Below are 12,457 nucleotides of genomic sequence, written 5' to 3' on the forward strand. Positions count from 1 at the left end.
GCCATTTTTCATGTAATTTTTAAATTAACAAATTTCCGTCTCTGTACATGAAATTGAATTTACAGTCAATAATGCCACTTCTGCTGTATTTCCCATTCCTCCTCCTCCCCAATAATAATACACTCACACTCAACTGTAGAAAATAGACTGTGGGGAACATTTTCAGCTGGTATAAACTGACTTATCTCCAGTGGCTTCAACAGAGCAATGCTGATTTATACCAGCTGAGAATCTAGCCCACTGATTGCACGGCATATACCGTAGTCCTTCGGCACGACGACAAAATACAGGCAGATTTGTCCACTGGTGTAATTCCGAGGATAATTTGGAGACAGAACTACTCCATCTGATCCAGTGTACTGACCACCACACGGCGCTGAAAAACAAAGTCAGGAAGAAATCATTGGAAGAAATCACCGGAGCAGCTGTCATTCAAGCCCTGGCTTCAAGCATTACCCATTTTCTCCACTGCTTCAAAATACATCCAGCCATGTGCTTATAATTCTGTGCAGGACTGGCTGCCCAAGTCTGTGATCAATTCTACATTTCAGGTGGAGCAGCACCCACTGCAAGTTCTTATTAAGAACAATACTGCTTATCCTAACTCGAGTTCATGCTTGCTTTACGTTTAATTACCACCACCATACCAGGGACTGGGTGGATGTCACGTACAGTAGGTAGCCGAATGCGTGATCTCCAGCGCTATCCACCTGATTCTAAAGCACAGGAGTTGGAGGGATAGGTTCTTAATCTTTTCATTGTTTCTCAGCAACAGGAGACTGGCTCAGGGACCAATGCAGCACTCCTCATCAGAACATTTTCAAATCATCGATTTGTCCAGCTCCCGTTAGCAAATAGAGCTGGTCAGAAACATTTAATCAAAATTTTCTGATGAAAAACAGGAAAAACTTATGAGAAAAAACATTTTCCTGTTTTCTTACCAGCTCCCGCCCTGGCTCAGGAAATCAATTAAGCACATGCTTAGGTACTTTCCTAAATGAGAATGGATTTCAGCACAGGCTTAAGTGGCTTTCCAAATCAGACGCTATATTCGGAATGCAAAATTTGTCATGCTGGATCTGATAATTGGTTTATTCTAGTACCCTGTCTTTGTTAGATGCTTCCGAAGGAGGGACAAGAAGCCTCATAATGGATATCTATGAAATAATTTGCATACAGAGTAAGTTTCTTTCTGACCTCAGACAGTGAGTGCTTTCATTTTTCATTCAACATTTTTTACAGGAGTAAAAACAAAGCTCCCCCCTACCCCCGATGAGCTCGCTATAAAAGGGACGCCTGTGCGTCTGAATGGTTTGTGCCGCAGCGAGGCTCGACAGCAGGCCTGGACATTTCGGAGCCGGCTCCTTGCTCACCCCACCAGCCTTACCTGTGCATGTTGGCCGAGGTTTGTTCCACGCGGGTTTCCCATCCCCTCCCATTATGCATGTCAAGGTGGAGACTCCTTCGATCTCATAGCCACCATCGCAGTAGTAGGTAATTGTCGACCCCAGTTTCAGGTCTGTGCCCACTCGGGTGCCATTCTTAACTGACCCGGGATCAAAGCAAGACTCCCTGGGATTTTCTGCAAAACAACGTTGCAAGGAGGTTTAGCGTGTTGATTTGATTGTTTAAGAGGCTCATCCAGCAGGTAAATAGTACGTGATGCCAGCCCTATCAGTTACAGCAGGTAACTGGGAGTCAAGACTACTGAGTCCTATTATTAACAGCTGTGCCACTCAGGGGCTGTCTTCCCTATAGAATCAGCCTGGGATCTTACCCAGGTGTTGCCCCTGTCCCCCCCACTGTCTGCACACAAAAACCTCTCACTTGAGTTTAGTGGTACTTTCAAGCTAGCAAAGTTGGGGCTGTGGGTTAGAGCCCAGGTTCTGCTTTCACTCCAGTGGAAACTACCCACTTTGCAGTGGCTAAATCACTCAAGTGCTGATAGTCCTCCAGTGCCTTCCCACAATTCCCCCCATGTGCCCAGAAGGACAGACAAGATCTCCGACAATTCACTCGGAAAGAGTCACAGAGCAGCTCAGCTTACTGCAGCATGCAAAGAGCCACGGGGTATGCCACCAGGAGCCCTAGCAACACACATGGGGAAGTGCAGCACCAGTGAGGACCCAGTAACTTGGGTACAGGCTTTGCAGCATGGCTGCTCACACCTGGGCTAGCTAACTCAGATGCCAGTCACCTGGGCTAACTCTGCAGTGAAGATCAACTTTCACTCACTGGGTGTCGTTGGGAACATCACTTAGCCACTCTATGACTCAGTTTTCCCATCTTTAAAATGGGGGGGAATAACACATCACAAGGATTTTGTGAGCCTTATTTACTATTTGTAAAGTGCTTTTAGATCTTCAGATGAAGAGCGTTTATTACATGCAACCTCTGGAAATGCTGTGGTATTGCTGACATTACAGGCCATTTTTTTATAGGCCCTCAACTGGGCCTCTAATTTTGCACAGACATTCCGCTGTGGGCACCACAAACCATAGTCACGGAGTTACACACTCAGGGGAAAAATTTCTAAGTGACGTAAGTGCCTAAATCCCAATTTTAAAAGTGGCTTAGGCACTTAGAAAAATCCCAATGAAAGTCAATAGGAGTTAGGCTCCTAAATCACTTGGACGCTGTTGACGATTTCCCCCAAGTCCTATAGTGTGTCTTTACAAGTAAGCCTGGACATAAAATTATGGATGATATTAAAAACTGAAACCCTCCCTAAGCAGCTATGCTCTTCCATACAACAGGCAGATCCCAATTTCAAAACCAGCTTTTTCTGATCTGGGATTTCGCTTCGGCCCATTATAACAGATGGGGGTCATCGCAAGATTTGGATCCAGATCCACGCCTGGATTTCAAACACATTCTCACACACGGAGGAAGCTGGGGATATTCAGAACCCAGATTTTGGTCTAGGCCCATCTCTAAATTACTGGTGAAAGCACAGAGTGGTGGAGGAGGAGAGATAGTGATTGTGCAAGTATTCACTGGTACCAAATCAGGCACATAGGCAGAGCTTTTATTTAAGTAGCTGCATACATGCTTTGCTGAACTGGAGACAGAATGCAATGAACTTTGCAAACCAGAGCATGTAACTGCACGTGTGGCCTGTAAAATAAGGGATCCATTCTCTTAATATAGTTTGGATGCACTACATCTATTCACAGTATCTCTCAGGCACCTGTCAGTCTAGCATCTAACAGCTTAGTGCTCTTACCCACAGTGATATACAGGGCCATGTGCTAGCTGGTTTTTTATCCAGATGTGTAGATAACTGCAGAATGACCACATGCAATTAGACAAAATGAAGACATTTTTCATTCTCTTTCCCATGCTCTGCAGAGTTAAAATCCTCGTTGATATATGAACATTCCAGTAAAGATTGCAGATCTGTCAGGCTGTGCATATTTTTCTTCCGCTTTGGAGGGACTTTTTTTAATGAAATATAATTAGGGGCTTTGATTATTCCTGTGCTTTTGCCATTTAGAAATTGCTGATTAAAGCTCAGGGCTTTTTGGTGAACAGTGGGGTCTGTGAACAATCACAATTGCCTAAGAATTATATCGTGCAGTTTTAATTTTGTTTGAAAGAAAAAAGACTCAACCCACTCCTACCAGGCCCTGCCCTGGCTTCTTTGTTTGTAGTGAAAAGCAGGATTAGCTTTGTGATCGCCTTCCTGTGACAGCTGTGCCATTAGACAGTGGTCCAGGTAGGCAGAGAACAAAGAGTTTGAAGTGCTTCTATTAGGGATAGTTGAACTGGGACACAGGAGGTAAAGCCTCTCTTCCTCTCTAGAGGGAAGCACTGTCTAGTGGTAAAAGCACAGGATGAGGAGACAGAACTCCAGGGTTCTTTTCCTGGCTCTGCCACAGGCTTGCTGCATGACCTTGGCCACCTCACTGCCCCTCTCTGCAACTTTATTCTCTTAACTGTAAAATGGGATAATGCAATTTAGTTGCCTCCTGGAGGGAGGGGTGTGTGTGTGCTGTGAGGCATAATTAGCATCTGTTTGTAAGGGGCTTTGATGCTCAGACATAAGGTGGTAGAACTGTTCTCAGAAGTTATAAAAGAACTTTGTTTTTATTCCATCATTTCATGCAGTTCCAGCCTGAGCAGAAGCTGGATGCAATAAAGAGACATTAGCCAGGCCGACTAGGAAGAGACCAGGCCTGGAGGTCTCATTTCACCCATGGCGATGGAGAGCATGACCACCAGGCTATGCAGTCAGACAAGGATCCGCCATTTTGTCTTCTTTAACCCTCACTCTTTGGATAATGACCACTGCTGCTCAGCCAGGCTATAATAGTGAGCAGGCAGCCTTCGCCAATACTCAGATTCTTCTGTATACTGTTAGGATGGTGCCAAATTACTATGAATCACTGTGGCCGATATGCATAAGTGTGGTAAGCATGAGTTTGGTATGGCTTGGTACGTCTGTATTTGCTAGAGGATTCTGGGAGCAGGATTCTCTTAGCATCAGATAGTTGGTGTGGAAATTTATTGAGAGTACTGAAATTGCACTTGAATGGTTAATAAAGGCGGTATCTATGCGTGTTTCTCAACAGGAGACTTTGAAACCTGTCAGCTGATTGACCAGCTCACAAAGTAAAGAAAAAGCAAAAACAGGCCATCGGTGAGCTTGGTACAGGTTGACCCGGGTCAAAATAACCCCTTCTGGAGAACACCGGCACTAGGAGCTCAAGTGAATGATTGATGAGAGGGTAAACATTGATTGAGCTTTGGTCTGTGCCTGTTTTGCAGCCCCCTTCTAAAAGATTAATTAAAGAAAACCAGTAATGAAATGCCCACAGGGCATATTTCTGGGACATGTGACTCCTGTGAGAACAAAAGGTATAAATGCTAAGCAGAGTACATTAGTTAGTTAGTTCCCCAATTGACACCTAAAGAGGTCTGTGATGCTGTAAGACAGAGGGTCAGGGTAGCTGAGACCCTGCTACAAGAGACTTGTGTGGGACTTTGGAATCAGAAGGCCTCGGGGTAACCAAGACCCTGTAGCGAGGGACATTTGACAGACCAAGTACCTGAGAGGGGAAAAGAAGAAAAGAAAAGAAGTCTCCCTCTAGGACTGGTACCTATACCTGCTTTGTTTGCCAAGCAGGATACTGTGTAAGGCCAACACAGTTACTGAGGGTTTATGCTTGGGGAATTGAGGCTTATTAGGGAGATGTATATTCTGTAATCTTTACTGCTTGTGTAATTCTCTCTCAAATAAATTACTGTGCATTAAGCATATTGAATCGGAATTTTCACTGGTACCGGTAACAATCCGCCCAGTTCTGGGCCATTAAAGGTCCGTTTTAACATATACCACTCAAGAAACACTTGCAGGGCTGAGCATAGCTACCCGGACCTGGAGCTGAGGCCAAAAACTGGGCCCGGACCTCATCGCTAGAACCCAGCACCAGCCATTGGGGTCGAGATCAGAAGCTGAGCACCCCCCTGCACATCTGCAGTGCGCCCGTGGCTCCATCGGCCTGGGAGTGAGGGACCCCAGGCAGTGCCTGAGTTTGCGTCCCATGCCCTGGACAAGGCAGCAGTGCTGCCGCCCGGCAAAGCCAAGCCAAGTACATCGTCGCCCAGGAGACATTTGCAAAAGTAAACTCTGCGCTTGCTTGTCCAAATTGTTTCTCAGTTCTGCAGGCCTTGATGCCTCTGGAATGCTAGCATTCGTTATTAGCCTCTTCCCTAACAAGGCTGCACCCGACAGGTTTCCTCATGACCACGTTATGCCTCTCTTGTGATTTTGAACCATTTCCCCGCATTTCATCTCACAAGCTGATGTCGCCTCAACCTGCCAATCAGCCTCCCACCCAGCTGTCAGGTGCCTTAGACATACGCTTGATCTCAGTCTCCGCTCTCGCTTTCAAAAATCACAATGTTCAGTGCTCCAGCCACTCTGCTGACGGCGGATTGCTGAAGTATCCCCCTGCTGCTCTTTTGTTTTCTTCCTTTTTGGCTGTTTTTCTTTTCCCTGGAGAGTCCATGCCCCTCGGGACGGTATGTACCTTAGCCAGGCGTGCGGAAGATTCCCCTTGGCATGCCAATAATATCCCCGCCCCAATCCACCAACTCCTTCATTGGCGAGTCGCTGTGACACCAGCCAACGCTGACCTATGAATGTGTTCACAGAGCAAAACGTCAGGACATTCTCCAGTTTAAGGAGGAGTTTGGTCCAGTGGCGGCAGCAGAGGAGTAGGAGTCAGGACTCCCGGGTTGGATCCCCAGCACGACCATCAGACTCATCACGCGATCACGGGCCAGTCAATCTCTCTGTCCTTTGATTTGCCCGTCTGCAAAATGAGTGTCGTACCTCAACAAATTCCAGGTCTGCGAAGTAAGTGGCGATTGGTTCAAAACCAGTCCCAGCTGGCAGTGACTGAAAAGCATTTGACATCTTGCACAAAGAGAGTTTGGGTGTCTCATTCCAGTTCCAAAGGAACAGCTGTCCACATCTCTCTCTCTCTCACACACACACACACACAAATAACTGTCCACAACCAAAATTGGCCCTCTGCCTAGCCAACTTGGCAGTAAGAGCAAAGAATGACTGAGCCAAATGGGGCACGGCTATTAACCTGTCCTCTGACACCTAGAGGCAGTCCTTTCCGGCCATAGACTGGACATGCTGGTGGGACATTGTGAAGAAAACTTGTGCAGCAGCTGTCTACATTGCATCTGTTCTGCAGACAGAGGACAGTAGCTTCTAAGGCTGTTGCGACGGGGCTCGTCATGAGCACTAAATGCTCAGACAACGCTTTGAGAAGTTGCAGAAAAGAAAATAATCGGCGTGAAGTATCATTTAGCAAGAAAAAAATAAAATAAGCCAGAGTGTTACCATGCTGGGTCCTCGGTTCCACACATAGCCCTCGCTGCTCAACTAGAGCCATCAGTGGGGTGCCACTTTTCCAGTGACAATGCCAATGCTGCCTTGAAAGAAGCACGGCCTCCGTTCCTTTGATACGGCAAGATCACAAGACACAAAAAAGCCGGGTGCCTTTACAATGCACATACCCATATTTCCAAGTGCAATACAATGAATCATTTTATGGGGCAGTTTGAACCATTCCCCATCTTTGGGTCTCTCTGAATGCTAAACACAACTGGATGTTCTATAGCACGTCCTGCCGTATATCGCTAAGCGTGCTGCAGCTCAGTGGGAATTTCCATCTTCAAAAAGGGAACACAGGAATTGTTGAAAGAATCGTCTTGTGTGTATTTATAAGCCTGGTATGGGCAAAGCCGCTTTGATCAAGTAATAACTGACTCGCAATGGACGGTTTGGGGAAGGGTGAAAAGTAATTGGCTGTGCCTCGTTTGTTTTCGGTTCCTTGCCTCACTTCCAGATTCCAGCCAGGAACAAGAGTGGGAAGCATTCAAAGAGTGCGAGAAATGTCATGAAATGCCTAATCGTGACTTTCTCTCATCCCTCCTGTACCAAAGAGGTCTGGATAAATCTGGATAAGCATCTAGGGTCAGATGCTGTGCTGAGCTTCCAGGAGGTATAGCCCAGGGGGAGGAGGAGGCAAATGCGGCTTTAACCCACCTTTGTGCTAAGTTCTTGGCATAATTTAGCCAGCTCTAGGGGCTGCTCTAAGTTATGTCAGCTTCCCCAAGCCTGCCTATACCCTGCAGCGCACAAGCCAGAATTGTTGCAGCAACTTGCGCTACAGCTTGGCCCCTCCTGTCTCCAACTCCACCCCTGTGCTTTTCCCTAAGCTAGGGATGCGGTGGGGGAGGGGGAGGAGGAACCTGTGTAGGACTGCCTATAGTAACCCAACAAAGTGCCCTCCCTCGGAGATTTTTCCTCCGGCCCCTTGCAGGATATTTATATCCCCTATATTCTGCCAGAGCTACATATAGGGGCAGATTCCCGCCACCAAATTTTGGGGCACTCTTAAGTAGTAAATCTCTGAACAGCTTTAGGACTGATTTCAACAGGGACTTGCTTATCTAAATTTCCCATTCTGAACACCCCTTTCCCTCCCCCATTATCCCAAAGAGCATCACTGTCTTCCAAAATTTGTGTGTTCACCTGAGACCTACAAATACTGCGGGCACTACATTTTGGATGCCACAAGCCCTCATATGTTCTATACAAGCAAGATATGACAAACTGGCAGCTTGTCCATTTTAGCTACTGGAATTATTGGGTAATGCTCAATGATTCCAACAGCCCTTCATAGTGTTGCTGCAAACGAGTGCCTTCTAGCTTAGGGAATCATTTCAAATGCCACTTGAAACTTAAATCCACTCATCACGGGCATGTTTTCCCATAGATTAACATTCTCTCTTGCTGATGGACAATGATATAGCTTTAAGTCCTTTCTTATTCTTCTTGATGCTGCATTTAAGCTATCGTTACAGAAGAGCTAGCCAATATAGATAAAGAAAAATGGATCTCAGCCTGTGCCCAGACTGCAAATCAAACCTCTCCTGAGGTTCAAAAAAATGCAGTTACTTCCCCCAAATCCCAGTTCAGCGCTTCCTGATGCCAGCTGGGATGCAAAGTAAAAAATGCCACTGGGGTGCAAAGTGGAAAGATTTGACGGCAGGCTGGCTATCTGGAGGGAGTGTGCTCATGTGGTCACCAGAGGCTCAGGAGGTTTGGAAAATTCAGTTAAGCATCAAAGCACTCAAACTACTGGAGTGCATACTAAAATCCAGTGCAACCTCGGATCCTTTTGAGGTTCAGCAGCCGCTATGAATGACCCCAAATCTGTATTTCGACAGAGCTTCCTCCCTAATGAGTGTCTTTTCTTCAGTCCTCCAGAGAAGTCATCATCATGCTGAATCTGGGACAAAAGCCCTTTGCAAGTCAACAGATTGTGATGCCTTCTCTACCAGAGTGTGACTTCAGAGCAGGGCCTTGACGAACAAGCAGAGAGACAGGGTACATTTTAGCATTTGGAGGAAATAAATAGCAATAATAATATATTTTTTTTGCAATTTTTTAATGTAATTTGCAATTTCTTCTGCACAGCAGGGTGGTTTTCAAGAACATGCTGCGTGCACACAGGATGTTGAGCTCTTCTGAAAAACTGGCCCCAGTTGTGTGTGCTGAGCACTGGACAATCCCGCTATGGGTTCTTTGGAAATGTAGGCTCCCCAAGCATAAGCACAAGCTAAAAATGTAGTCAGCTGAATTGGGAATACAGGGACGCTGGATCCTGTGTTAATGAGAACAAGTCACTCCTGTCTCGTAGCAGGAGTGAGAGTGGGGAACGGGGACTGTATAGCTAAATGCACATTAACAGGATGATGGTTGATCTTAAAGCCGTGTCTCCTCAACCATGCTGATTCTGTCCCCTAGGACCTGCCTACGCACAAAAGTTGTGCTGTTTTAACTGTACTGGTATGGTGAAAGTAGTACCAACCCCAGTGTGGAAGCAGTTACACCAGTATAAAGTGCTTATACCAGTATAGCTGGTTCCTGTGTAAGAGAAGGGGCGTAAACTATACCAGTACATACATTACAGATGTCTCCTGGCATAGGTGTATTGGTCAGGGATGCAAAGTAAAACTGGGTGAATAATGGATTTTTCAGTTTGGGGACAGAAATGGAAAATCTGGGGCGGGGGAGGGAATGTATTGCGATTTGAACGGAAACAATTTTTTTGAAAAATTTTCAGCAAATCAAAAAAATGACAGAAAAAAAGGAGTAGATCAAAACCTTTCCATTTACTAAAAACATTTTTTTAAAGTGATTTTTTTGTTTCAATTCGGCTGGGTTTGGGTGCTCGTCACGCCTTTTGGGGTATTCTTTTAAAAAATTGGCCAAATTTGAACTAGAAACGCCATTTTGAAATGAAAAATCAAAACGAAACATTTCAAAACAAAAAAGTTAAAACATTTCAAAATGGTCACAAGTAAGCAGTTGTACTTTAAAAAAAATAAGTTTTTTTCTCTCAGCCAAAGCTATTTGTTGAATTCTACTGAATTTACAAATCATTTCAGTGCACCAAAAATGCGTTTTTGGAAGAAAAATCTATTTGCCCAAATTATTTTGCCCAGCTCTAGTGTGAAGAGGTGGGATCCCTGACTAACACAGCTGTGGCAATAAAGTGCTCCTAATACAGACACGTTGCGTACCAGCAAAACTGCACTTTTAGCTTGCTTCGCTTGGGGGAGGGGGAGCTGAAATAAACAATACCGGCAAAAGTGCAGTTTTGTTGGGATAAGTGCATAGCTATGCTGGCAAAGCACTCCTAGTATAGATCTGGCCTAAGATACCTTCATACCTATATGCAGCCACATTTTGCTCTCTCCCTGCTGTGTCAGCACAAGTACTGGCAGACCCAGAACCAGAACCAAAACCATTATGTTTCTACATGTTTTTTTCCTTCCCCTAGCCAGTGTGAAAGCAACCCTTTCAGAGCCATCGGTCCCCGAATCAATTTAACATGAAGAGCCGGGGCTGTTTGAAAATGACCAGGCGTGTTGTAGCTCGAGGCTAGCAATCTGATCCCAGTCCCCGAGAAGATGTTGGATTTCCAAAAGGGGCTGGTGGATGGTTATGGCGTCTTTCCCTGCACATTACTAGCGGAGGATTACGAAGTCCCCGGTAATTGGACTGTTTTGTCTGGGGCTGAGACCGCTGAGAGAAGCAGCTTGGGGACCTAGAGTGAAATCAGCCTACGGACTGTGGAGCTGACCATATGCATTGAGATGTTACAAACAAGCCCATGTCTTTGAACTGTACTTGGCATTCTGTTCTGGCAAGAAGCCCAATGAGATACTTGATTTCTCTTTCATATACTCTCCTTTTTTCCCCTTCTTTTTCTTCTTCCTCCAATTCCCCAAAGTTCCATTTTCTGCAGCTTCTCAAACTCGAATTGCTGTCTCCTTCTAATGCGTGGGGAAGTTAATGAGCAAAGTTAAAGCCTCATTCTTTTCTCCCAGCAGTTTGGCTTCGTGGGAAGTATGTAGGCGTGATTAACTCTGTAGGTGTGTTTAGGGGAAAAAATAACACTGTACAACAGCCCTAATTTAATGAGGCCAACTACATTTTGTTCACTACATTTTGGCTGCCAAAAGTGGGGGGGGGAGGGAGACAAAACCAAAGGCCTTCATTTGTACTAAAAAGAATTCTAATTAAAGGCTGGAAATTTTTTAATTTGTTCAATTTTAAGAGCTGCTAATTACTTTTGTCTTCTTAGTTTATAGCTAGTTATTGAAGACGTGGCCATTCATGGACAGGATTTGCCATGTCTGACTATAATACTACTTAGCTTTTCAGCTGTAGACCTCAAAACATTTCCCCTAGGAGGATAAAGTATCATCGCCCCCATTTTACAGATGGGCACAGAGAAAGGGGATGAGATTTGGCCCAGGATATTTGGCTGTGTTTGTATCCCAATCTAGCACCCTATCCACTAGACCATACTGCTTCCATGTATATAGGTTTGGGCCAGCAAGTCTAGCATTCTGTCTCTGATGCATCTGAAAGCAGACAAGCCTTCCCAATGGTGCACCTAATCTGCATGTGGCGGAGGTGTGTTTGAGGAGTCATTTCTTTTTAGCCCCTACTTCTATCATGTCCTAATTTCCCTCTCTGCATAGGCCTGGCTTCCCCAGTTAGTCCAGATGCATTCTCTCTCTGTCCCCATCAGCTGCTGGTGAGCAACAGGGTGCCTTTGGAACAGCAGACTCACTGTAGCCTGCTGGGCATGTAAAGCACATTGGCAGTCCAAGCCCTTCCTTTCCGTAGACGCTTGAATCAATACATCCTCCCAGGAATCCAGCCCGCATTCATCACTCACACAATAACAGCCTGGCTCGGACAGGGGACCCGATGACAAAAATGTCCCAGCAGAGGCAGCATCTCAGCTTGAAATTTCACAGGAACGAGCGAATGGGGCAGGACATGTTCTATTATTGCCAATTGTTGCATCCTTGGCAACACCCTTCCACTCCTTGCTCCACCTCTCAAACCATCCACGTGCTCTGCAGGAACTGGGCAGCGAGGTTCTCATTCTTCCGGGCTCTGCACTATAGAGCAACATTCCATGGTTTTGATCATTTCTCTGCCTTTGGCACAGTAGGCTGAGCTTTATATTCCCTCCCCCTCCCACAAAACTTCAGCTAAAATGCAAGCTGGTTCTGACAAGCAGGAGCTTGTGGTGGCAAAAAAAAAAAAAAAAAAAAAACCTCACGTCCCTGTGAATTGTGGGAGCCAAGGAGAGGATCCCAAATGCAAATGCATTGCTGTAGCAAGGATGCACTTAACTTGTAGCACTGTCTACACTAGTTTCAGTCACCAGATCCATTCCCATCAGAGAGGGGGCGAACCCGAAAAGGCTGGGTTGGTAGGGAGGGAGGGTGTTCAGTGCAGAGAACTGGGCATCAGGACGAGTGTGTGCTATTCCCTGTTCTCTCACTGACTCAATGTGAATCCGCTTAGTTTCTCTGTCCCTTGGTTTCCCCATCT

General features: G+C 45.7%; 1 protein-coding gene across 3 annotated transcripts in view; it reads right to left on the reverse strand.

The window, feature by feature from the left end:
* Window positions 1-12,457, reverse strand: part of CSMD2 (CUB and Sushi multiple domains 2) — a 376,903-nt gene that overhangs the window by 119,797 nt on the left and 244,649 nt on the right. For all 3 annotated transcript variants that reach the window (XM_026657125.1, XM_026657127.1, XM_026657126.1), the window contains exons 26-27: window positions 1,388-1,582; window positions 260-376 (exon numbers count right to left, since the gene is read on the reverse strand). In XM_026657125.1, coding sequence (XP_026512910.1) covers window positions 260-376; window positions 1,388-1,582 — 312 coding nt within the window. The remainder of the gene's footprint in view (window positions 1-259; window positions 377-1,387; window positions 1,583-12,457) is intronic.

Source organism: Terrapene carolina, unplaced genomic scaffold (genome assembly GCF_002925995.2).
Source record: "Terrapene carolina triunguis isolate 2854851 unplaced genomic scaffold, T_m_triunguis-2.0 Scaffold236, whole genome shotgun sequence".
Classification (NCBI taxonomy): domain Eukaryota; kingdom Metazoa; phylum Chordata; order Testudines; family Emydidae; genus Terrapene; species Terrapene triunguis.